This window comes from Perognathus longimembris, chromosome 3, assembly GCF_023159225.1.
Source record: "Perognathus longimembris pacificus isolate PPM17 chromosome 3, ASM2315922v1, whole genome shotgun sequence".
Classification (NCBI taxonomy): Eukaryota; Metazoa; Chordata; class Mammalia; order Rodentia; family Heteromyidae; genus Perognathus; species Perognathus longimembris.
This window is the reverse complement of record NC_063163.1, coordinates 76743556-76769054: the sequence shown is the minus strand read 5'-3', so window position 1 is coordinate 76769054 and position 25499 is coordinate 76743556. Positions and strand designations below refer to the sequence as shown.

Sequence of the window (25499 nt, the reverse complement as noted above, 5' to 3'; positions counted from 1 at the left end):
TCAAACCAGGGGCTTCATACACACTAGGCATGCACTCTACCACTAACACACTCTCCAGTCCCCAGTGCTCATTTTTAATTAGGTTCATCGTGCACTGACATTGTCACTATCTCAAGCCTGTGCCCACCCCTCTCCCCTAGGAACTACAGAATGACCTGGACAGGGAAACAAGCAGCTTACAGGAGCTAGAAGCGCAGAAGCAGGACGCTCAGGACCGCCTGGATGAGATGGATCAGCAGAAGGCCAAGCTCCGTGACATGCTGAGTGACGTTAGGCAGAAATGCCAAGATGAGACTCAAATGGTGTGTGTCCTCCCTCTCCCCTCCATGGACAGGACAGGACCCCTCGTTGGGGTGCGCCTGCACACCCTACTGCCTTACCTCCGTTTGACCCTGCATCCCCAGAAACCAAGGCCTGAGGCCTGAGACATGCATAGCAGGGTCCAGGGCCCCTCTCCTGGTCAACCTGGGGAAGCAACCCTAGGGACCACACCCCTCCCTGTGTGAGCTGGGCTGGTTTGCAAAGTAAAGACTTGGTCTTTCTCAAGTCAATTCATGCTGTGCTGTCTCACTTTGTCATTTGTTGTACTGGGTTTGTATTTGGCGTGGCTTGCTCAACTGCTAAGTCACACCTCTAGCCCTGGATTTTGCTGGGAATATTTTTGGGTTGTTTTTTTTAACAGTCCTGGGGCTTGAACTCGGGCTCTGTCCCTGAATGTCTTTTGATCAAAGCTAATACTCTACAACGGGAGTATTTCTACAACGGGGGTATTTTTGAGATTGGCTTTCAATTCTTGCCTAGGCACTCCCTGGGCATGGTCTGCCTGCTCGGCTGATATTGCGGCTAGTACAGCAGGCATGTGCTACTGTGCCTCCTGCTTCTCCATTGACAAAGGGTCTTGGGGCTTTCTGCCCTGGCTGGCCTCTAACCATAGTTCTTTTGCTCCCAGCCTTCCAAATAGCTCAAGCCACTGGTGCCTAGCTGCATCTGTCTTTCTTTACGTCTTCTTTTTTATTTTACATTAAACATGTGTGTCTATAGACCTATTTCTTTTGATGAAAGTTATTTTTGATAGAATCTCACCTTGTATCCCAGGCTAGCCTAGAACTTGCCATCCTCCTGCCTCAGCCTCTGGCTCTCAGTGTGAGATGACTTCATTGTGCTGGCATAGGGGAGTGCTCTGTCCTTCTCTGCTGGTGGGTTAATGCTTTTGTCCCTTTATTTCAGATCTCATCACTGAAAACACAAATCCAGTCCCAGGAGTCAGACCTGAGGACTCAGGAGGATGACCTGAACCGGGCCAGGTCGGAGCTGAACCGCCTGCAGCAGGAGGAGACGCAGCTGGAGCAGAGCGTCCAGGCCGGCCGTGCACAGCTAGACACCATCATCAAGTCCCTCCAGTCTACACAGGACGAGATCAACCAGGTACAGTGGAGGCCATGTGCCCCAGTGCTGCACTCATCTCTAGCCCATTCCCCTCCGCGCCCATTCCTCTCCACACGTGCATGGGGCGTGCTGGGAACTAATGGTCAAGGCCAGCCATGACATCTGTGGCCAAAGGTAGAAGGGATGAGGTGGGGACCTTCTGTCGCTCACCTGGGTCCCCTTGTACTGGGGAGCCTCCCCTCATGTTACTCCTACACAAGTGTCTGGTGTCTCAAGCTGCCTAGGGCACCCTATCCTGATGCACTCTAAGGTGCTGGCTCTCACAGCTGGCAGCCACCCCTCTCTTGGAGTTGTGGGCTCTATACTTGTGGGGTGCTGTCCATGGAGCAAGGTGGTGCCAGCCCTCAAATATCTGGCTCCCTGGGGATATTGTCCAGCCCCGCATGCTCCCCCACCCAGTCTGTGAACCCAGGCCCAGGGTTCAGGACAACAGTGCCTGGTGCTTGTGACCGTCATGGGTGCAATGGGTGCTCTGTGCATTGCTTTTCTTTTTTTCTTGGTAGTACTAAGGTTTGAAACCCATGGCCTCTGGCAGAGTCCTGGGATGGCAGGCAGGTGCCACTCTGTCCCACAGCCCTCAGTGGAGCGGCATCTCCACACCTCTCTTCTGCCCAGCCTGGTCTGGCACCCATGTCCCCCACTCAGTCTCATGCACAGGCACAGCTACAGTGCCCAGCTGTGAGTGGAAAAGGGGTCTCATCGTCTGGCCACAATCCATGAGCCTCCTATGTTCCGCCTCCCAAGGGTCACAGGTGTGAGCCCTCAGGCCCCGGCATGCTCAGCATCTCTCATGCTCCAATTTTGGAGGGGGGAAAGCAGTTAAAGCAGTTAGGTGTTAGCCTGAGGTCACACAGAGTATAGAGCAGTTAACAGATGCAGCAGGCAGCTGGAGACTGTGGCTCAAACCTAGAATCCTTGCTGCTCAGGAGGCTGAGGGCTAAAGATTGCATTTGAAGTCTGGGTAGAAAGATCCACAAGATTCCATCTCCAGTTAGCCTGTAAAAAGCCAGGCCAGAGGCATGGTTTAAGTGGTAAGAGTGCCAGTTGTGAGTGAAAGCATGAGGCCCTGGGTTTCATGTCCCAGTATTAGTGAGAAGGGAGAGAAGAAAGAGAGGGAGGGGCGGGAGGGAGGGGGAGAAAAAAGGGAAGAAGGAGGGACGGAAGGGAGGGAGGGAGGGAGGGAGGGAGGGAGGGAGGGAGGGAGGGAACGGGCACATACCCTGGGTGTCTTCGACCTTATAGGGCCTCCCATAGCTTACCTTCCAGGGGGAAAGTGGTGATGAGCCAGAGAGAGAATGGTTGTGGGCTCACCAGGAACAGATGGGATCATGGGAACAGATGGGGATGGGGGAACAGGTGGGGATAATGGGAACTGATGGGAATGGGGTAACTGGTGGGGGTCTGGGAACAGGTAGAAGCTGGGGGTGGGGAGCAGGCGGGGTGGGGCGGGGCAGAGGCCGACACACCCACCCCGCCCCCACCCCACCCACCCCCTGCTTGCAGGCCCGGAGCGCGCTAGCTCAGCTGCAGGAGAGCCGCCTGGAGGCGCAGCGCGGCGTGGAGCGGTGCGAGCGGGCACTGGATGGAGCAGGCCCTGGCACCCTGGCCGATGGAGGTGGATTCGGAGCCATGGTAACGGTGGAGTAGACGTGGCCGTGCCTGCAGCTGGGCAGGCCCCCCACAACAGGACACTGGCCCCTGCCCCAGGCCTGCCCTGACCCGACTCATCTTGTCCCTGATGTCCCAGCTGGCTCACGGCTCTGCTGCCTAACCCCTCGCCCGAGCCCCTGCGGCGCCCCGCACTCCTCCTTGCTTCTCTGCCAGTCCTCTTGCCCAGCCCCAGCCTCGGGGCTGGGAGGCCACTCTTGGGCCTCAGTCTCTTCCTCTCTCATCCGCCTCCGCCATCTGTGTTCTTCCTCTCCTTCCCCGTGGGCTTGGGGCTGGCTTCAGCCTCCCCTCTCTTTATCCTCCACGTAAACCTCTTGCGAGAGCCGCTTTGCTGGCCATCCGTCCCGTCCTGTCCCGGTGCGTGCTTTGTATTGCGCCCTCTTCTTTCTGGACTCTTCTGCTTGCACCGCCCGCCCCGGGCGCCCTCTTGGCGGCTCTGTCCGCTCGGTGTCCTTAGACAGGCGGTGATTGACAGCGCCTTTCCCCTGTCTCTCATCTGGCCACTTCCTCCTCCGGTGAGGCTGCCGAGGCTGCCACGCCTGCACGCAGGGAGCCAGCCGGTCATGGGGGTCCCCCTGTACCTGGCTACTTGGAAAGTGCACTGGGGGTTTGCGCTGTAATAAACACTATGAACTGGGTGCTTGTTCCCTGCTGCGTCTCGGACAGAGAGAGCTGCTGGTTGGTGCAGCAAGGGGGCCAGCTCCCCCAGGATGGGGAGGTCACTGTGATGCGTCTAGAACTTTCTAGGGACAACTCTTCTCAAGCTCCTAGTTTAGAGTTAGCTTCACACGGAGTGACTGTCCAGGACACATGGGCTTCTTTCTCTGAATGTGTGTGTGTGTGTATGTTTGTATGTGTATGTGTATGTCTGCACACACTGGTCCTAAGACTTGAACTCACAGCCTGGGCACTGTTCCTTCCTTTTTTTTTTTTTTTTTGCCAGTCCTGGGGTTTGGACTCAGGGCTTGAGCACTATCCCTGGCTTCTTTTTGCTCTAGGCTAGCACTCTACCACTTGAGCCACAGCACTACTTCAGGTTTTCTGTATATGTGGTGCTGAGGAATCAAACCCAGTGCTTTATGCATGCTAGGCAAGCACTCTTGCCACTAGGCCATATTCCTAGCCCCTGTTCCTTACTTTTTCTACTCAAGGCTGGCACAGCTCCTCCTCTGGCCTTTTGCTAGTAAATTGGACATAAGAGCCTCAGTTTTTCCCTCCTCAGATCTCAGGACTCAGGTCTCAGCCTCCTCAGGTGTTAGGGTTACAGGCGTGGGCCACCTATGCCCAGTAAATGACTCAGGACTCTTAAAGCTGCATGTGTATTTATTTACTTCTGTATTTAGTGGTGCTAGAGCCATGGAGAGCACTGCACCGCTGAGCCAACCCTCCCCCAAAGCCTTAGTCACTGGCCACTCTCCAGCTGGCCAGGGCCTGGCCCATCACCTGTCCTCAGCCGACCCTTAGGCACGTGGCAGATACTGCCACACCACACACTGGTGGCCATAGACTCGTGAACTCTTCAGTGCATTACCAGAGCAGATCTTCCAGGTGGGCTGCCGAGCTTCTGCTAACCTGAAATCCACTGGGCTATGGAGCTCATTCTGAGCCCACCCCTCTTCACCCCTTCATTATCCTGGTCTTGTGGCCTGAACTCAGGGCCTGGCCACTATCCTCCAGCTTTTTTGCTCAAGGCTGGTGCTCCACCACTCCACCACTCCACCACTTGAACCACAGCTCTACTTCTGGCTTTTTAGTGGTTAATTGGAGATAAGAGTCGTATGGACTTTTCTGCCTTGGCTGACTTTGATCCCTGATCCTCAGATCTCAGACTCCTGAGTAGTTGGGATTACAGGCCCGAGCACTTGCACCTGGCTGCTGCCACCTTTTAACAGGAGGAATGTTACCAAAACTGATCCACAGCCCTTGCAGAGTTGGCATGTGTGTTTTCTAAGAAGGCAGAAGGGAAGGCTGGGTGCTGGACGTGGTGACCATTCTCCTCAGGCATGGGGTGTGGCTTGGGCAGAGCAGCCTGGGAGTGGTCTGTATCACCTCATGTCCCGTAGGGGATAACCCACAGCTGTCATGCAGTGCATCAGCTTGCTCATTGAGGATCATAGGCCACGGCAGTGGTCTGAGGACCCCTCTGTGATGTCTGGGTAGGGGTAATAGCAGCTCCTGAGTTAACAGGAGATGGACTTGGTCTCCCCAAGTCAGGGAGGTGGGCAGAGCAATTTCCTGGCCCTTGGCCTGGAGCTGTTGGGGGCACTGCACAGAGCCATGTCCAGCTCAGGTCACATGGGTGCGGCCATAGTGCCTGCCACCTCCCTGTCCCGGTGCCTTGCACCCAGTCAGCCCTGCCTCCTGTGGTCCATCCATCCACGAAAGGGTGAACCCACCTGCTGACATACACTGCCTCAGAACTCACTAGAAGCTTCCATCTGACGCCACCCTGTCTTTCTGATTTTTGTTTTCTTTTGGTACTATTGGAGTTTGAACTCAGGGCCTTGCCCTTGCTAGATAGGTGCCTCCATGCCCTCTTGGGCACTGGTTATTTTTGAGATAGGGGTTTCCTTTCCTGTACAGATACAGGTCTAGCCCTTGATCCACCTTTTTGGTGCTTCCCATCATTGCGGGAATCCCAGGCACGTGCCACCATTCCTGGCTTCTGTTGAGTTGGAATCTCAAGGGCTTGTCTGTCACTGGCTGGCTGGGAGCCTCTACCCTTAGTCTCACCCCCTGCATGTCTGCTGGCCTGCCCTCCATCAGGATCCTGTGAGCCTGTCACATAGGTAGGACTGCAGGCGTGAACCCCAGTGCCCAGCTCGGGGGTCATTCTTCCTCCTCTCTTGCCCCATGGTGCAGCATGAGCCATCACTGTCCATGCTGGCCTGGCCAGGACTTTTCCATCAGTGTTCCTCTGAGCCTAAGAACCCCAACACACTTGGGTGGGGGTGAACACATCTCATGGGCCTCAGCCCCTTGACGCACACAGAAGCTGGGAGCTGTCGGCGCTCAGGGCCAGCACTCAGGGCTGTCTTTCCCTTGCCTTGCACCCAGCCTGGCCTCTCCACTGCAGGCAGCCATGTAGCCAGAGGCTCCAGGGACTGTGTCGTAGGTAAGATCTTCCTGGGTTCCTCTGGAGCCTGGGCTCATCCACAGCCCAGATCCAGAGTTTCTGTACCCATACTCCTGGGCATTTAACCTAGTATTCTCATGTACTTAAACCAGGACTGGGTTCTTAAACCTTAGGACCTTCTTCGTCCAGTACTCCTGGGTACTTAATCCACTACTCTTGGGTACTTAATATCCAGTACTACCCTTGGTTCTTTTCTAAACCCAGCACCCCTGGGGATAAATTGGCCCCACTAAAGTAGAAGCAGTCTTGTTAAATACTTCTTTGGAGGCCTTTAATCACCCCAATTGCCTGTGTTCTCATACACCTGCCATGCCCAGGCAACCTGTGCCTCTGCCTGAGAGTGGGCTGGGTGGGCAGCTGGGCGTGGTTCAGAAGCAGAGACTTCTGCTTGGCACAAGGCACTAACCGCTTTCCAAACTCCCACAGCTCCGTCTCTGGGGGCCATACTGTGCCCTTCCATCATCCTGCCCACTGCTCCTTGCCCACCACCCAGGATGCGCTCCCCAGTCTCCTGCCTCTGCCTCCCAACTAAGCGAGGACGGCAGGCATGTACCTATGCACCCAGCTCTAAATCAGTGAGGACTGACTGAACGATGTCATTCTGGTCAAGCATTAAGCTTTGCCCTCCTAACCGTTCCTCAGGGCGTTCAGCCCAGTCTAGGGGCATCACACTCCAGTGCTTCCTCCTGCCCTGCTCATCTCCATCCCCTCATCTTGACCTCACAGGCTTTTCCCTTTTTCTTTCTTTTGTCAGAACTGGGGGTTGAACTCAGGGCCTCCTGTTTACAAGGCAAGCCCCTCCCCCTTGAGCCACACCCACTACCGAGCCACACCCACCACTCCCTGCCCAATTCACTTCACAGTGTTCTGGGGGCTCATTCCCGTTGCAGCAGGTGTTAGGAGTTCCTTCCTCTTTTAAGGCTCTGTAATATTCAGTTGTGTGATGAGCCACATTTGTTGATTCATTTATCCACTGGTGGACGTTTGGGTCATCCCTACTTCATGAGTTATTTTAGAATTATTTTAGGTGCGCCGTTTCCACATGCCCTGTGCCTGGTGTCACCCAAGGCACCTTGTGCTGAGGATGTGCAGCTGCCAGGCCATGCGCACAAGGGTGGACAGACAGGCGGCAGGCTGGGCCTGGAGACATGGAGTTCGCTTCTCCCATGGGAGTAACTGGGCTCTATTCTGTCCACTCATGCCGTTCCAGGATGATCCTTTCAAACACAAATCACTGCTGTTCAGCAACAGTGCACAGGAGCTGCACCCCGACCCCTTCCAGACCGAGGACCCCTTTCAGGCTGACCCCTTTAAAGGAGCTGACCCCTTCAAAGGTATGTGGGGCAGGCCAGAGCCACTGCGTCCACAAGCCACTTGCCTCGCCTGGGCCAGCCCTTGCTCCTGCAGATTCCCCAGCTAGCACTCACTCTGCACCTCACATTCTGAAACAGAACCAGGCAGCTAACTGGGCATCCCCGTGTGTCCATGTCCTCACACGGTTCCCCTGGTGTCAGAAGCCCCGGCTACCACAGGTCATCTCTGTCCCCACACTGGGGACATGAGGATGGTGAAGGAAGGCAAGGGCGCCTGTGCCTGGGGCGGCGGCGTGGTCTGTGTTCATGTCACGCCAGCCCATCTGCCCATGTGGGGTGACTGCGAAGGAGCCCGGTGGGAGTCGCCTCCTCCTAGAACTGGGCAGGGAAAAGGCAGAAAAAGTCTTGGCAGAAGGGCAGCCATGCCCGGGTACCATACCGCCAGTAACCAAAGTGTTCTTCCTCTCCCCTTCTCACCCTTCCCTGCCCCCCCTGCAGGCGACCCATTCCAGAATGATCCCTTTGTGGAGCAGCAGACGGCCATAGCAGGTACTACAGAGGGCAACAGCCTGGAGGGAGTGCTGGGATGGTAGTGGTTGAGATGTGCCATGTATGTTACACCAGAAGACATGTGCCACCATCCCACATCCACACAAATGGGAGAGCGGCCCTGTGCACCCACAGCAGCGGTGGTCCACGCGTCACAGTTCATGGGCCTGGCCCCTCCTGAGTGCACCCAGGGGTCACACATGTTGATACTGGGGTCACATTGCCTGAAACTGGTAGGTTTTTGTTTTGTTTTGTTTTGCCAGTTGTGGAGCTTGAACTCGGGTGTTGGCACTGTCCCTGAGCTTCTTTGCTCAAGGCTAGCACTCTACCACTTGAGCCACAGTACTTCTGGCTTTTTCTGTTTATGTAGTGCTGAGGAATCGAGCCAGGGCTTCGTGCATGCTAGGCAAGCACTGTACAACAAATCCACATTCCTAGCCTCTTGTTTTTATTTTTTTGAGATGAAATTTATCATGTTTGTCTGCGCATGCACACACGTGCACGTGCGTTCCTCCTGGGGCTTGAACTCAGAGCCTCACACTGGCTGAGCAGGTACTATTCTGCTTGAGGTATATGGCCAGGCCAGCCTGGGCTTTGATCCTCTGGTTTATACTTCCTGTGTCAATGGGATGACAGGCAAACTCTGCCACACCCAGAGTTTTTCTATTGAAATGAGAGTCTTATAAACTTTTTGGAGCTGCAGTCTTCCTGATTGATGCCTTTCAAGTAGCTGGTACACAGGCATAAGCCACCAGCACCTAGCTATATATTGGGGTTTTTTAAGCCAGTTTCATGAAGATCTATTGTTTACATGCAACCAAATTCAAAATGTTAAGCTCACATTGGTCCTTGCTGGCTGTGGTCCTGCACCCAGAGATGCAGCCCGTCCTGGGTGGTTGTGAGCAGGTGGGTTTGCTTCCTGTCCCACTGCCTGCACAACCCTGTCTTGCCAGGAGTGAGGGGCTCCATCTGAGAGTCCCCCTATGGATGCCCGGTCCTGGACAGGGCCGGTGCTTTCCACCAGGGTCCTGTGAGATCAGAACCATTTCTGTCACCCACAAGCAGTGGCCATACCCAGGCTTCCCTCCCTCACTCACGTGCTGTCCATCTTTCCCAAACACTGTCCAGATCCTTTTGGGGGTGACCCTTTCAAAGAGAGTGACCCGTTCCGTGGCTCTGTCTCCGACCCCTTCTTCAAGAAGCAGCCGAGGAGTGACCCATTCACCGCTGACCCCTTCACCAAGACTCCTGGCCCGCCCACCTCGGTGAGCCCAGCACTCCATGCTGCCCCATACCAGGGACCTGCTGCCCCAGCTCAGCACCTTCCTGGATGGCAAGGGTCCTCACCAAGGCTCCTGTTGACCCTGGGGCTCCTGCCACATGGCCCTGAGCCTGGCCACAGGCATCACCTGGTCCTTTGCCCTCCCTTCTACCTCCTGCCTTGCCGTCTCCTTAGCGGCTGGGGCACCCATGGTAGAGGACCCGTAGCACCCCGCAGCTCTGCCTTGAAGCCCGGCTGGGTGCACATGGTCTTCATGGGAGTCCCCCCTGCATCTCTGCCTTGGAATTTGACCACATGTCCAGCTCGCTGCACCGCCCACCTTGCTGTGGCCACCTGCAGTCCCTGGGCCTCAGGCTCTGAAGTGTTCACAGCTAGGGTATCATTTAGGGCTGTCTTTTGTGTGTGTGTGCCAGCCCTGGGGCTTGAACACAGGGCCTAGACACTGTCCCTGAGCTTTCTTTGTTCAAGGCTAGCACTCTACCCTTTGAGCCACAGGGACAGTCATTTTAGCCATGGTTATTTTTGAGGTAGAGCCTCGCTTTTTGCCTGTACTGCAATCCTCCTGTTTACGCTTCCTGCCACAGTTCTTGGGTGATGGGTGTGCCACCACTTATTGTTTTTCCTACTGAGATAAGTCTCCTGCATGCTCTCTCGGGCCAGCCTGGGCTGGGTAATCCTCCTGGATTACAGGCAGCAGCTGCCTTACCCAGCCTTTAGAAGGGCAAGTGGCTACAGGTTTCTTGGTGTGTGTAGGGTGGAGGTTCTTCCCAACTACACAGATCCACTGGGTACCAGGGGATTTTGCACATGAGCTCCATGGCTGCAGGCATGCTGGCTCCATCATTTCAGGCCAGAACCAGAATATGGGAACATCCGATCCCGCCCCACTCCCAGACCATCCCGCCCCTAGGTGATAGGCACCTGCCCTCCCAGGGCTGCCAGACGGGTCACAGGCCAGTGCTTCCAGAGAGGCCACAGGCCTGTCCCTCTCTTGTCTCCTCCTCAGCTTGACCCGTTTGAGTCCAGCGATCCCTTCCCGTCATCCGGTGTGTCAAAAGCATCAGGTAAGTATGTCCTCTGTGGGGGTGGTCAGGGCCTGGGGCCCAGCCATGGCACTAGCCCCCCATCCTTGCACACCTCCCTGAGCCGGCTGTGGTTGGTGCAATGAGCAATCACTTGGCCCAAAGGAGGCAGCACCACAAGTCTGTCCCTGGGCAGGGCAGGGCAGGGCAGGGCATGGTGGCACCTGTAATTTCTACCTGGGAGGCACAACAGGAGGGCCGCTGGATCTGGGGCTTCCAGGCCAGCTTGGGCTTTGTACTTAGACCCTGGCTCTCAACACACTGTGGTGCTGCACAGTTGTTCGTATGCTGCAGGTACTGGGCACCACCTCTCCCCTTCTACATCCACCCCAGCCCCTGGGGCAGCAGTTGTGCCCCAACACTTGTCCCCCGTGAAACCTGAGCCCCCAAACACAGAGGCCACGTGCTGGAGCAGACAGGAGATGTAGGGACCCTATTCCTGCACATGGTGACCCTTCTGCCTAGGGGACCCCACCTTATCCTGACCCCAGAGGCATGGGGTACATTGTCCCCAGCTGTGACCCCAGCCTCGCTGGTACCTTGCAGATCCCTTTGGGACCCTGGACCCCTTTGGGAGCGGGGCATTCAGCAGTGCCGAGGGCTTTGCCGACTTCAGCCAGATGTCCAAGGTAAGGGGCTGTGGCGGGCCTGTGGGCCTCTGCTGTGGGTGGCAGGGTGTGCATTGTGGTGTGGAGCTGGGGAGCCAGGAGTCCCCAGCTTTCCCCATATGTGTGTCCTCCACACAGGTGGCATGTGTCAGGCTTGGGCCAGAGGCCACAGTGCTGGACAGGAGCTGGTGTGGGAGGCGGGGCAGCCATAGCCCACATCCTACTGAGGGCCAGAGTGGGGACTGGCACAGAAATGCCCCAGGGGGTAAGAAATTGAGCTGTGCCCCCCCCCTCCCTGGGCAGCCCAGTTCCATAAGCACCATACCTGGCTTGGGCGACGCAGCTGCCAGGGGCCACGTGAGCTGGGGCCACCCCTTCACTTGGGCCATGTTTGGCCCCATGTGTGCCACTGGCTGGACAGGGAGCTTGCCAGCAGGGGGCAGGGCAGCACCAGGGGCCCTGGTCCCTGCACTGCTATGTGCTAGGTGGTGATGGGCGTTCTCGGTATCCATGGTATCTCACAGCATGTGGCGTGTGCAAAGAACCACAGCCCTCCATGGGTTCTTTTCCCCCTTACATGATATAGGAGCCCGTGGCATGGAGCGTAGTACAGGGACCTATGGCAAGAAATGCCCCATGGTGCCCATAGGCGCAAACGTTTCTGGTTTTCTGTGTGCCTAGTTGATCCTGCTGGGGAGGAGAGTGGCCCTGCCCCTCGGTGCAGTGGCAGGAGCCACGTGTGATCAAGCTACGCAGCTTATGAGAATGGCTTTGTCCTTCTTAGGGCAGCAAAGAAATGTGGGCTCCCAGGGAAGGGAACACCCGCCGGTGGGGAGCTGGGACCCAGGGGAACATGGCGTCCGGAGCATGGGTCCAGAGCTTGGGTGCTGATGTGCGGGACAAGGATGCAGTGATGGAAACTGCTCTGATGTGTGCTGCCTGCCACACTGGGGCAGCGGCCCCTCACTGGTGCTTCACACCGTGGGAGCGCATCTGCCCAGGCCAGGCTGCAGGTGTGGGGGCTGTGGGCCTGCGGGAGGCCCCCAGGTGGTCAGTGGCTAGGTGAACTGCCCATCTGCCCTCCCCTCCCCTGAGCGGGCTGGCCCCACTGTCTCGCCCCAGGCCGTTGGCTGGTTGCATAGAGAATGGCTGTTCCACGCTGCGGCGGCTTGCTGTGCAGGCAGGCGGGGTTCCGCCCGTGGCTGTTGGCTGTGGTTATGTTGTTTTTCAAGAACGACCTCAGGTGTGTAAATACTACCAGGAAACGAAAGCCCGTGGCTGGCAGCGTGGTTTTGTTGTTGTTTTCCTGAGCTTGCTTTTTTTTTTTGTTCTTTTCTTTTTTTTTTAAAGTCAGCTATCACCTGAGCAGGGAGGGGCCCGGGAACAACAATTGGCGGGGGGGGGGGGGGGCTCTCAGCACCCCAAATGCCCACATCCTCCCTTAGCAGGTCCCTGCTGAGCAAGGGGGGTGGGCAGCGTATGCTGGCCGGCCCAACCCGGGGACTTGCACACACTAGCATGCCTGAAGGTTCCATATGCGCTGGGGCTGGGTGGGCCGTGTGGACCCTGCTCACTGCGAGGTGCTGGGTCCTGTCCCTCCGTACCCCGGAGAGAAGAAACGCAAATAAGTTCCTCAAAATGTGTTTGCAGAGGGCATCTGAGAATAAAAATAAAAGTCATGCTTACATAATTTGCTCTCTCCTCCCCACCCACGCCAAATAAAGCCATGTGTGAAATAGTTGGCTGACGCTCGGTCCATTTTTAGTGACTTCTCAACCTTTTTTCCCCTTGCTCGCACTGTGGTGCATACCTGGTGTGCACTCTGCCACCACCCTGAGCCACCCCCTGTGCTCCCATTTCCCAGAGCTGTGCTGTCATATGTAGAGCTGCTTTTCTGAGGTCAGTCCTTGGGCAGCCCTGGCCTCCCTGAGCTTCTGCAGAGGCCCCTCTGACCTCCCTGCCTGGTCTCACTGTCACGCCCCATGTCCCCAGGCCTGCCAGAGCCCTCTCAAAGAACAGCTTTCCTTGAAGCCAGTGTCCGGGGAGCCGGCAGCAGCAGTGTTCCCACCTGGGCCCACTGGCCAAGACCCATATCTGGCCACTCACTTTGTGGGAGCCTGTCTCCTGAGGGCATGCTGATTGGCTTGGCGCTCAGCCCAAGGAGGAGGTGGCCTGCCCCCTCTCCCCCCACTGCAGAAAGGGTGGGCTGGACCAGCAGCCACATGTCATCATTTCTGTGCTTGGCCTTAGCACATTTTTGAGTGGTTCAGGGTTCCCAGAGTGTGGGAGCCCTCCCAGGCCTCTGCCCAGGATGTCCTGAGAACACCCGCCCAGTGCCCCTTCCCTGAGCTGATTGGGGACTCCTCTGTCCTCCACTCCTTTCATTACTTCCTACACAACACCTACAACAATGGAGCTGCACACCAGCACTCAGGAGGACCTGGGGTTCAAGGCCAGCCTGGCCACACAGCTGGACCTTCTATCCAAAGAACACAACCCCCAATGCAAAGTGCAAGGCACCTGGTGCCCCATGGTGACAAGCCCCACCCACAGCCCCCCCAACACCCCCACCCCAGGCTCCAGAAGGCTCCTAGGTCAGCCAGAGGCAGCACTGTGGGCTCTGTCTGTAGCCAGAGTCTCAACAAAAACAAAACCAGCTGGGCATCGGTGGCTCACAACTGTAATCCTAGCTACTCAGGAGGCTGAGATCTGAAGATCTTGATTCAAAACTAGCCCAGGCAGGAAAGTCCGTGATACTCTTATCTCCAATTAACCACCAGAAAACCGCAAGTGGTGCTGTGGCTCAAGTGGTAGGGCACTAGCCTTGAGCTGAAGAGCTCAGGGAGGACAGCACCCGGCCCCAAGTTCAAGCCCCTTAACCAACAAAAACAAAGAAGCCCTCAGAACAATAACTCAACAGCTATGGCAATATGCCGTGTGTAAAAGGCTATCCAGAACCTATGAATTATTAATTTCTGGAATTTTTCCATGTACTGTTTTTGGTGTCAGGTGAGTAAAACTGAGGCAGTGAGTGCAGGCTCCACGCTGACCTAGCTGGTGCCCCGGGAGGCACCGAGCCCGTCACTGACTTCCTTTCTCACGGCACTGAGCCAGGGCCTGTGGTTGTGTGTGCTACACTTATGGTGGGGAAACTGAGTCAGCCAGTGCAGGCTTAGCGAAGCTTGGCCTGGCCATGCAGGCATGAGCCCCCACGCCTCCAGCTGGGCCCACAGCCAGGGGAGTGGGCTGCTGCTTGCTCCCGTGGGGCCTCCCTGCCCCCATGCTGCCCTGACACCTCCACCAGTGTTTTCTGCAGTGGGTTGAGGGCAACATCTGCCCACAATGCAACCCCACCCCCAGCCAGGCCACCAGCAGCTCGGGGCAATGCCCAGGAGCCTCAGCCCAGCTGCAAGTGCAGGCTCCAAACCGCCCCCCACTAGCCGGCTGGGTGGTCTGCCCAGGCCACAGTGCCATTCCGTACCTCAGTTTCCCTGTGCATAGAGCAGGAGTGGTAGGAAGCGGTAGGACTTGGCGGCAGGAGACGGCTCCTATGCAGAGCCCTCCCACCTGGGTGTCCAAAGAGCTGAAGGAAGAGGCTAAGGTAGGTCAGCAGGGGTGCAAAAGTGGTGCGGCCCTCTCTCTGGCCCCTCAAGTCCTGATGGTGGGGCGGCCCTGAGCCAGGCAGTCCACAGCTGCATCCCCATCCCCGGGAATGAGGTTACACCTGTGAAGAAGGGAGAGGCGTCCATGTCTGTGGCCTGACATGGGGATACCAGGGGCGCACAAAGACCCTGTCTCCAGAAGACAGTGGCTCTTGCTCCCCTGCACAGCGATGCACCACCTGGAGCCCAGCCCCAGCCATGCCTGAGCAAAGGGCAGTGTGTCCCCCACCGGAGCCCAACCCACAGCCAGGTCACCACCCTCTGCGGTCTCCCAACGGTGCATGCTCCCCACCGCCCTCCCGTGCACCGCTGCTCCTTCTGTCTGCCTGTTCACCCACCCTCTGTCCATAGTCCATCCATCTTTCAGCCATCTACCCAACAGTCATCTGTCTGTCCATTCGTCTTTCATCATCTATCTTCCATCCATCCACCACTCTGTCATCCATCCATTCTCCATCCATGCCTGCCCACCATCCATGCCTCACCTGCCCACCATCATTCATCCCCCATATCTACCCACTAAGTAGCCATCTACCACTTAACCTGGAAGGTGGATCTGCTTTGGGCTGGAGTTGGGGGTTGTAGGAGGGAGGCAGTTGAGGGTCCAAGCCACAGGGACAAGTGCCTGATGGGGACATTGTGGCTGTGCCAAGGGCTGAAGGGTGTCATGAGGACTTGGGCCAGCAGGGGTGGTGCGGCAGGTGGGGGCTGAGGGGACACACCACTGTGCCCAAACAGGCTGCTTCAGGGCGGGAGTCAGGGCCCAGCCCAGGTGTCCGCAGCAGCCCCCTGAGACTGACAGTTTTGCCTCTTCCGTGTCCTCTCTTGCAGCCCCCACCTGGGCCTTTCCCCTCGTCCGTGGGAGGCATGGCATTCTCAGATGACCCCTTTCAGAGTGCGCAGCACACGCCTGCTCTGCCGCCAAAGAAGCCCGCTCCTCCTCGGCCCAAGCCGCCCAGCGGTCAGTACGCGGGACCCCCAGTCCGGGCTGGAGGTCTCCCCAGTGCATGGCGGCACCGCCGGCCCCTCCCACATCCCTGACAGCTCAGCAGAGGGGCAAGGGCTATTGTAGCCAGTTAGAGTGGGACGGGGTCTCGCGTGGCTGTATGGGGTGCTCAGTCCCCAAAGATGGCCTGTGTGGCCGTCACCCATTGTCCACCCCTCTCCTGACCCAAGGGGCACCGGGCCTCCCCCACCAGCCTGCTCCCTCGTCCACACCTGACCCTGTGTGACCCTGCCATCCCCGCCAGGCAGCCCACCCACACTGAGGAGGGATCGCCATGCATGCTGGGCTCTGCAGGGCCCCTGCCAAGAGACGTGAGCTGGGGAGGCCTTGGGGGGCCCCTCCCCATGACAGCACTCTGGCCATCCCCTGGAGGAGGGAGTGGCCAGGCAAGAGCATGGGGGCGGGCGGGAAGGACATGGGCTCCAAGGCCAAGGCCACACGTCCTCCTTGCCTCCCTGCATATGCACACATGTGTGCACACCGGTGGTGAACGCCTACATGGCCAGGGCTGGGCTCCCATGATTGTCCACACACCACACACCTACATGCACACCACAGCCGATGCCGTGCTCTTGTGCACACACTCACGTGGACACACTTGGGAGCAAGCAGAAGGAAACACCTCTGCTGCCTGTTTCGCGGGCTCCGGCCCCTCGAGAGTCCCAGGATGGGTGGCAGCAGGCAGACCTCCACGTGTGCCTCATGGTTTCATGGGCAGGGCCAGGCTGTGTGGGGTGGAGTCTGAGCCTCTCCCTGATTGTCCTACCCAGGAGCAGCGGCACAGGAAAGCAGTGCCCGGTACACCCTGCTGGCCGGTATGTACCGACGGCAGGGCACCTGTGCACCTGGGGCCTGTGCGCACGCACCGGCAGCCTGAGCATGCTTGCTGATGGCCTGTGCGTGTGCTGACGGCACATGCATGTGCACTGATGGCACGTGCACTGATCACGTGCTCATGGCCTTGTGTACACACTGATGGCGTGTGTGTGTGTGTGTGTGTGTGTGTGTGTGTGTGCGCGCGCTTCATGCTCCGTACCGCTCGCCCCCTTTCCTACTCCGTCCACATGGGCCAGGCCGTCCAGGACCTGGTGCCGGGCTGTGTGGGACCTCTGATTCAGGGCGCAGGACCCGGAGCCCGGGCCCGAGTCCACCTCCCGCCCTTCCCTACGCGGGGTGCTGTCTGTGGGGAGGAGCCAGGGACTCCAGTCCCAGGAGCCCCCGGCCAGTGGAGATGAAGAACAGCAGCAGACACCTGCTTCTGCTGTCTTGCACCCTTGGAAATCTAGGTGGAAGCTGAGCCAACAAGCCTGCTTCCCCCCTGGATATGGGGCTGGCAGGGAGGGCAGGCAGGTATGGGGGCGCAGCCCTGCACCCCCAGGTCTGGCCCTGCCTGCATGGCTTCCAGGTGCCCATGCATGGCAGAGGCTGCAGTTACGAGATTCCCTGGAGCTGCTGTGTGTTGGTGTGGAAGTGACACAGACACGCGAACTTCCCATGGGGTACAGCTGGGAGCCAGCGGGGGTCCCCTAGCTGCCCCGTCCTCCCTGCACCCTCCCAGGCCGTGGGGCCGCACTGAGCCGGTGTGTGTTTTCTAGAAAGGTCTGTCAAGGTACTGAGCAGCGGGCAGATGGCTGTTTGTGGCCAAGGGAGCTGATTTCTTCTAGGTAGATGCAAAACAGCCCAGGCAGGCAGCCCTGAAACCTGTCGGTTAAAGTCGGGGTGCACGCGCCTCCCCCAGGTAAACAATGGCATATTTTCTGCAACGGACTGGAGGTCAGGATCAGTCAGCGCTCACCGCGAGGGAGTTTCTAGGTAAAAGTTGTTGATTTGCAAAGAGAGAAACAGATTTTTTTTTTCAAGTGCAGGAAATGGCTGTGGGCGTCAGTGATTGGGCCGCAGCCCCACCCTGCCGCTTCCTGCCTGCACCCTACACCCCGTGCCCCACGCGCCCAGCCAGCAGCCCGTAACCCTCCACCCCAGCCAGGGCCCCACCGGGCTCCCCTGAGCCACGGGCTCCCCTCCCCTCCGGGCTCCCAGCTCGCTGGGTGCACAGCTCAGGGAGAGCCCCTAGCATGTGGCCCCGTCTCTGTGCAGCGTGGGCCCCAGGCCCCTTGGGTAGGGGGCTGCATCTAAGTCTCTGCTCCCGGGCCGCCCGGAGCCCCTGGGAGACGCCTACCCTGCCTGTGCCTCTGCATGGCCCTGGCCAGCTCCTCAGGAAGCCCGGGACAAGGAGGCAGCCGGTCGGGCAGCTCGTCCTTTGCCCATCATGCCATCAAACCTCATGTTTATTGTGTAAAGCCACTGAGCTGTGCGGTTAGCACCTCAGCCCTGAACTTAACTACTTCAAGTCTGTTCCCACGATGAGCCCCAGGAGATAATGGGGCAGGACACGTGGTTACCCCCAAGGCCAGGGGCCAGTCAGGAATGGGGTAACCAAACTGGGGGAGGCCCCCCTTCTGCCCCTTCCCCCTTAGCTGCTGTGGGGTAGGTGCAACAGGTACAGAGGGGAGGGGGGCCAGCCTGCAGAGTGGCTGGGGTAGAAAGCAAAAGCGGGCACCCGAAGCTGGCAGTGGCTGTCAGGTTTTGCCTTTGTCCCCCCACCCCCCCCCATCCCCATGCTCAAAGCAGCCCTGGGATCTGCAGGGCAGCTGCCTCCCTGAGGCCCAGGGTGACCCCACTCCCTCCCTGCCCCGTGCGTGCCCCTCACACACCCTTCCACCCAGGGCCCACACACAGGTGCTAAGCACAGCCCGTGCAGAGCTGGGAGTGTGTGCAGGGTCACACCTCCCCAGAGCCCCTTGCCTGACAGGCAGCTGGGGGGTACATTGCGCAAGAGCCCTGCCACCTGCATTTCTGCATGAGGGCTGGCTGGGGCTGGGAGCCACCCTTCCCACGCCTGCAGGGGAGGTCGAGGCAGGAAGGGTCACAGAAGTAGATGAGACTGGAAGACAGGTGACTTGCAGTTCAGTGCGTTAGCATGCCGTGGCCAGTGCCCAGCCTTTTCCTGCTGACACCCGTGCATAGCACTGCATGCAGGCTTTTCACAGACCTCATGAGCCCTCCGTGGAAACCTCTAGAAAGGCAGCTTCTCAGGGCCAGGAAGCCTGGCCACTCTGTGCCTGCAGGGCCCGGGCAGTGCCACGGGACGGGCAGCGCTTGTCCGGCCTTGGGCACTATCCAGACTCAACCCCACCCCCTCTTTGGCAGATTGTCTTTAAATTGGGTAAATGGTTTTGGTGGGAAATCAATGCTGTGACCATGGTAGGAGCCTCAGATTTTTATCTTCCAGGAGAGCGTGCTACCTGGCTCAGCTGTGATCTGCCAGGTCACCACCCCATCTTTTTTGTGGGATCCTGCCAGCATGGTGCTTGCAGGCAGGGCACAACTCTCCCTTGCTTGGAAGGCATGGGCAGGGTCACACCTGTCCCCCGTGGACCGCTGTGTGGGGCCCTGGATCAGGGTCATGGCACTTGTGCAAACAGCCTGGCTGGCACAGGACAGCAACTTAGGTGGGGCAGCAGCCCTGACCACAAACCTTTATGGGGGGGGGGGGGTTATTTCGTTTTACTTTGGGGTTGTATTGTGCACGCGCATGTGTGTGTGTGTGTGATCTGTAGTACTGAGCTTTCTGAATCAATCATGTGGATCGTGCATAAATTTTGCAGGCAGGTGTGCACGGCCCTCACTCGCAGGTGTGTCCTCACCTCTGTGCCCCACAGCCCTTCACTAGCCCTCGGGATCCAAAGTGCAGGATTCCATGCGTGCACCACAGCACCCAGCATTTGTGTCGCTTTCATGGTACTCAAATGTATGGATTCCCTACATCGCCCCACACCTCCTCTTCTCTTCCTGAATCATCTTAAACACTACTTGCCCGCCGTCAGCTCTCCAGCACTGCGAAGCGGGCATTTATACTCGGCTGTTTTCTCTTTGGACCTTGCAAGGTTGGGGGGGGGGCCTAAAAAACTAGCCAGAAAAGGCGTGAGGCCAAGGGCTGCTCCCCAGCCCAGCAGTGCCGGCCCCAGAGCCTGGAGCTTCAGAAACCTGGACAAGGACAATTTAAGACGTTTCTAGCAGGGTGGAGCTGTCCACCAGGCAGGTTTGTTTTTTTTGACAGCGGTACTGCACTGTGGTGAGCTGTGAGGTTCGCGTTGTTTTTGCCAGTCAGTGCCATGTGTGGTTGGGCTCACCGCGTGGGTAACTGTCGAAACTGTGGTTTGTACTCCAGTCCTGTGTGGCGTGGCTGGTCCTCAGCCCTACTCTTCTCCCTCTCCTCCCCCCCCCCAAATCTGGGCCCCCAGGGCAGGGAGGGGTCGGCTAGAGCCTCTGCTTGGCCTCTAGGAACAGGGGCCACCACAGCCTATGCCCAACACCTGTCCCGTCCCCCAGGCACGGCAGGTTCAAGGCCCGAGTCTCATTTCAGATCAGCTGTGCCTCAGAGCAAGAGAGCAGAAGTGGTTACATAAAGCAGGAACCAGGGCCCCAGCCCTGGGCGGGCATGCCTGAAAATAACTCGGGGCCCAAAGGGGGGCAGGGCAGGACTGGCTGCCAACCCTGTACAGGTCCCCCCCAAAGTGTACCCCAGACAGCTCCAGTGTTGTTCTTTCTGGGAATGATGGGGCGTTGTCCCCAGCTTTACATACATCAGGCACAAGTTCTAGGCCCCCTGAGCCAAACCCTCAGTTTCTGGGAAGGGACTTGCTCGGCTGTGCCACAGATGTGTGCCACACTGTGCCCGGCACGTGCCAGGGTCCCACACACCCACACCCACCCCCGTCCCCCCAGGCTTGAGCCTGCAGGGAGGCCAGGCAGGGCCTGCTGCCTCAGGCCCCAGCAGCCGGGAGAAATGAGCACCCAGGAGACAAGAGACACCTGTGGCAAAGAGGGGTACAAGGGCCTGGCAGGCAGGGCCACCACGCAGGGACCACCTTGGGCCTTGCCTGGGCATGGGTGCTGGCTCCATGCCAGGCCCGGCTATAACCACAGACGGGTGTAGGCAGAGTCGGTCCCTCCTGAGAGGGACTGGGGGGCAGTCAAGGCTGCCCCCACCACCGCAGGGCCCCCACTGCTGAGCACAGGTGTGATCAGGGTGAGCTGGGATGCCCTCCTCCCTCCCCTCAGCATTGTGTGCCCAGCGTGTCTGCTCAGTTTTGGCTCTTGTGTTGGTGTGTGTGTGTGTGTGTGTTGCACGTGGAGACATACCTGTCATTTTGCATGCACACGTTTACTGTGGTCATGCTCGGGGGCCAAGGTGGTGCTGCAGGCTGGCCTCTCCTCCCTGTCATCGTGTGCATGCTTGTACATGTGTGTGCATGTGTGCACAAGTGAGCTCCTCCGTGGTCTGTGTCCTGGGCCTGGCTGAGCCCCTGCCCTGGGGCACGGTTCCGTGGCAGAGCGCCTGCCCCATCTGTCTCCCCCACCTCCAGATCTAAAATGAGAACCAAGCCACCGCCTGCCCCGCACCACCTGCCCCATCCCCCCGCGCCTGCGCGGAGAGTAACCTTTCCCCCCCCCCCTCCCTTTTTTTGTTTTCTGTTTTCTCTTCTCCCCAACCTTCCAGGTAAAAGTACACCTGTAAGCCAGCTCGGCTCTGCAGACTTCCCCGAGCCCCCCGACCCCTTCCAGCCGCTGGGGGCTGACAACGGCGACCCGTTTCAAAATAAAAAGGGGTTTGGGGACTCGTTTAGTGGAAAAGATCCATTTGTCCCTTCCTCTAAGGCCTCTTCCACAGGCTTTGCTGACTTCACCTCTGTAAGTTGAGACCTCTCCCACCGCACCCCTCTGCCTCCCCCCCCCCCGCTGCTTGCTGCTTGGGGGGCTCGCTTGCTCCCCCTAACGCTCCCACTCTGGGCCCCATCAGTGCTGACCTCCCAAGAAACACCGGGAAGGCACCCATGCCTGCGGCGTGCCCAGCTGGCACAGGGCAGGGGGCGCGCGCTGACCCCCGCTGGCCCCACCAGCACAGCTAGGACGGGCTGACCGGGGCAGGGGGCGCACACTGCTGCTGGTGGGAACCCCTGCTGATCCCCGCTGGCCCCACCAGCACAGCTAAGACAGGCCCCGGTGGAGCAGGTGAGCAGAGCGCACGGGCAGCACCTCACAGCCTTGTGTGTGTACTAACGACGCCCCAAGATTCAGGGCCTGTACCCTGGCAGCACCTGCCACTGTCACTGGTGCCTTCTCTGTATGAAACACTCCAGAGTGCAAAACCACCTCAGCTCAAAAAAAGAAAAACAGCCTTTTTCTTTTTTTTTTTTTTGGCAAGGCTGGAATTTGAACTCGTGGCCCATTGCTTCCCAAGCAGGCGGGCACCCTCCCACTGGAGCCACCCCTCACCTGTCAGTCTTGTGCTGTTGTCTTCCCAGACACTCATGGTTTTGTGTGTTGTGCTTCTGTTCGCTCCTGAGCCTGCTGGGTGGCTGTGCCCTCAGCTGGCTCTGTTCTGCACGGGTATCTGCAGACCCTTGTCTTCCCAAATGAGGACCTGTGCTTTCCTCCAGAGCTCCCTCACGTCACGGGCTGTGAGATGCGTTTCTGGGGGCTCTGACTCCCAGGGCCAGGGTGCAGCTCAGCATCAGAGGGCTCGCCTAGCAGGTGCAAGGGCACAGAGTCCACCCCAATAAAGAAAGATGGGTGGATAGGCAGCTAAGTAGGCAGGCGACCCTACCAATGCACAAATGCCCAATTCTGGGTCAGGTATAGTGGCACGTACCCTTAGTCCCAGCTACCAAAGCAGCCGTGGTAGGAGAATCAGATCCGAGCTGTGCCTGGGCAAAGTTAACACGCCCCTATCAAAAACTGAAAAGGACTGGGTGCGTGGCTGAAATGGTAGAACACCTGCCTAGCTGGTGAGAGTCCCTGAGTTCAAATCCTGGCTCTACCCAGGCCCTAGCGGAGCCTGCGTGGCCGTTCTGTGGTGCATGGAAACAGCCCGTGCCCACCAGACACTGGGGAGTGCCACTGGTGGAACGTGGCCAGACGTGGGGAGTATGGCCGCCCTGGCGGGGTTCCAGTGGCACAGGCGGGGCCAGGAAGGGATAGCAGCCCTGCTTCTCACCCCCACCCATGTTGCTGCCATGTTCCTGGCACTGCAGGGGTGCGTGAGGGTCCTGAGGTCCCTGTGGCCCCCATGTCCCACACTACCACCTGGGCCACAGGCTGCCCACCACAGGCCACCAACACCCAGCCGCTACAGCCCAAGGAGGTGCAGGGCCAAGGGCCGGTGAGCGGGACTGTGGGTGTCCATGGCCACTCATGCATGTCCTGATGGCCACACCAGATACTCCTTTCTGGAAAGATCCCTGGGACATGGCACGCAGTGGCTCCTGGGTGTCCTGGATCAGGTCACATGCTGAGGGCCCCAGGCCCGGCCATCACTGCATCCTCAGGATGGGGACCCCAAAGGTGCAACTGGGTGACCACACATGGCCCAGGGCCCAGCTGTTGGGGTGCGGCCCCCTCTGTGTGCTTTCCTCATTTTCCTCCCAGGGCAAGGGATGGGGGGCGAGGGCTGTGTGGAGAAACAGAGAAACAGAGGAGGGAGCAGTCTTGGGGGACCCTACAGGCTGTCCCACACGTGTGGCCCTGCCCTGCTCCCCGGCCCTCCACATTGGCCAAGGCCCCGCCACTGGTGTAGAGGGAGATGTTAGTCCTGGGCTCATACTCAGGGCTAGGACTGTTCCTGAGCATTTGTGTTCAAAGCTGACACTCCACCACTTGAAGCAAAGTACCACTTTGGGTTTTCTTTTGGTTCATTGGAGACAAGAGTCTCATGTACTTTCCTGCCTGGGCTGGCTTCGAACCTCAGTCCTCAGATCTCAGCCTCCTGAGTAGCAAGGATGACAGGCAGAAGCTATGGGTGGTGTGGCCTCATATATTAGTTTTCAGAAGGTCTCATGGAATGGCCCAGCTCTCTGTGGCTCCAAGTGCGGGATCACAGCTGCCCCACGCAGCCGCCCCGTCCCTAATGTCAGATGGCAGGGACTCAGTCCCAGTGCGCCGGCGGAGGTGGAGCTGGGGATGGGCTTCCTGGAGGAAGCTGAGGCGGGAGCTCAGCCCAGAGCACAGATCTCCCCAGGCCCAGGGCCCCCCACAATAGCACATGGCACCAAATCAGCCTTTGGGGAGAGCCAGGCGCCCGGTGCTGAGCCCCACTTTCCCTTGCAGTTCTGCAATGAGGAGCAGCAGCTGGCCTGGGCTAAGCGGGAGAGTGCCAAGGCGGAGCAGGAGCGGCTGGCGCGGCTGCGGCGGCAGGAGCAGGAGGACCTGGAGCTGGCCATCGCACTCAGCAAGGCCGACATGCCCGCCTAGCGCCCCCCCCCCCCCCGTGTATGCATTCGTTGTATAAAATGAAGTTTGAATGATTAATATAAGTATTTTAATACAAAACATCCAGGTCTGCTCTCCTTCCTCCCAGAAGCCTGGGGCGCGGGGCGGCGGTGGGGGTGGGAGGCCCCGGGTGGGAGGCCTGGCTGTGACTTTCCCAGGAAACCCTGAGGCCATACACGGCCTGTTTGGGAAATGTTCTACAATGTTCCAAAATGTCTGTTTCTGGCTCCTTCTACAGAAGTGCTCTTGAGACCCCCAAACTGAGCATCCCAAACTCATAATGTCCCCGAGTCCAGAGCTTTCCAAGTGTGGGCCAGATGCCCCATGTGGGTGGCTCCCCCGCGTGCAAAGACCCAGGAATGCAAATGCATCGCAGTGCCGGCTGCACGGAGCCACAGTGAGGGCATGCAGCCTGCGTACCCCCCTGGAACTTTCTGGAAGCTTGCACACAGTGTGAGGCTGATCCCTCCTCCTGCCCCCAGAGAATGAAACACCAAGATGAGATTTCCACTGCTGAAACATGAGGTTTTTCTTTCATTCATCAAGTAGTGAGGCTTAAAACTCAGGGCCTGGGCGCTGTCCCTGAGCTTTTGGGCTCAAGGCTGATGCTCTACCACTTGAGCCACAGCTCCACTTCTGGCTTTTTTGCTGGAGATAAGTCATAAATTTCCTTGCCCAGGCTGGCTTTGAACCGTGATCCTCACATCTCAGCCTCCTGAGATCGTCCAGCTTTGTGAAGTGTTTCTGACACCAGTCCTGAGCAGCACCAAGAAACCCCGGTCCATAACTAGGGGCCAGAAACAAAGGTGGGGGGACAGCTCCTCAGGCTCAACCTTTGCAGGGTACCCTGGGGACCCCTTCCTGCCCCATTCGGGGACTCCTGGGCCCCAGCCCTCTGCCCCTGCCCCTCCCTGGAGCTCACTCCACTGTTTATTTCTTTGCTTCTGGCTTCTAATCATGTTTATTTTGGGATGACTTTAGATTCATAAAAGTTCCTGGGCTGATGTGGTCAACCCGGAAGCCCCTCCCCCACCGGGCCACTATTTTTAGCACCATCTATTAGACAGGACTCAGGAGGGGCCCAGGGACTCGAACCTGGTACAGCCAGACGGCAATGATGGCACTGGGGGAGTGAGGGCCCTATTGGGCCTATTAAGACCACTTGTAGTCCAGTGAACTGTTACTGCTGGACTTGCCCTTGACTGGGAGGGGGGCCCTGGTGGAAGGGCAGATTGCCTGGGTTTGACATGTTTGTTTTTTGTCAGTACTGGGATTTGAACTCAGCACACACACACACACACACACACACACACACACCCTTCTTGCTCCTCTTCCTCATCCTGGCATCCCCTCTGCCCCTGGGTTTCTCCTGGGCTTTTCTTACCAGTTGGCCTCAAAGCCTCTGGATGCAGTCTTGGG

At 58.3% G+C, this 25499-nt stretch overlaps 1 protein-coding gene across 7 annotated transcripts in view; it reads left to right on the top strand.

Moving 5' to 3' along the window:
* Eps15l1 (epidermal growth factor receptor pathway substrate 15 like 1) overlaps positions 1 to 24129 on the top strand; it is a 47740-nt gene extending 23611 nt beyond the window's left edge. For 3 of the 7 annotated variants that reach the window (XM_048342694.1, XM_048342693.1, XM_048342692.1), the window contains 12 exons: positions 141 to 302; positions 1228 to 1425; positions 2950 to 3078; positions 7461 to 7584; positions 8062 to 8112; positions 9241 to 9377; positions 10401 to 10458; positions 11023 to 11105; positions 15578 to 15707; positions 16523 to 16567; positions 21313 to 21503; positions 23919 to 24129. In XM_048342694.1, the coding sequence (XP_048198651.1) occupies positions 141 to 302; positions 1228 to 1425; positions 2950 to 3078; positions 7461 to 7584; positions 8062 to 8112; positions 9241 to 9377; positions 10401 to 10458; positions 11023 to 11105; positions 15578 to 15707; positions 16523 to 16567; positions 21313 to 21503; positions 23919 to 24062 (1452 nt within the window). In that variant the 3' untranslated portion in view covers positions 24063 to 24129. Of the gene's footprint in view, positions 1 to 140; positions 303 to 1227; positions 1426 to 2949; positions 3079 to 7460; positions 7585 to 8061; positions 8113 to 9240; positions 9378 to 10400; positions 10459 to 11022; positions 11106 to 15577; positions 15708 to 16522; positions 16568 to 21312; positions 21504 to 23918 lie in introns of those variants that run through there. The other 4 variants (XM_048342695.1, XM_048342698.1, XM_048342696.1 and 1 more) reach the window with 4 other exon arrangements.
* The last annotated feature ends 1370 nt before the right edge of the window (positions 24130 to 25499 follow it).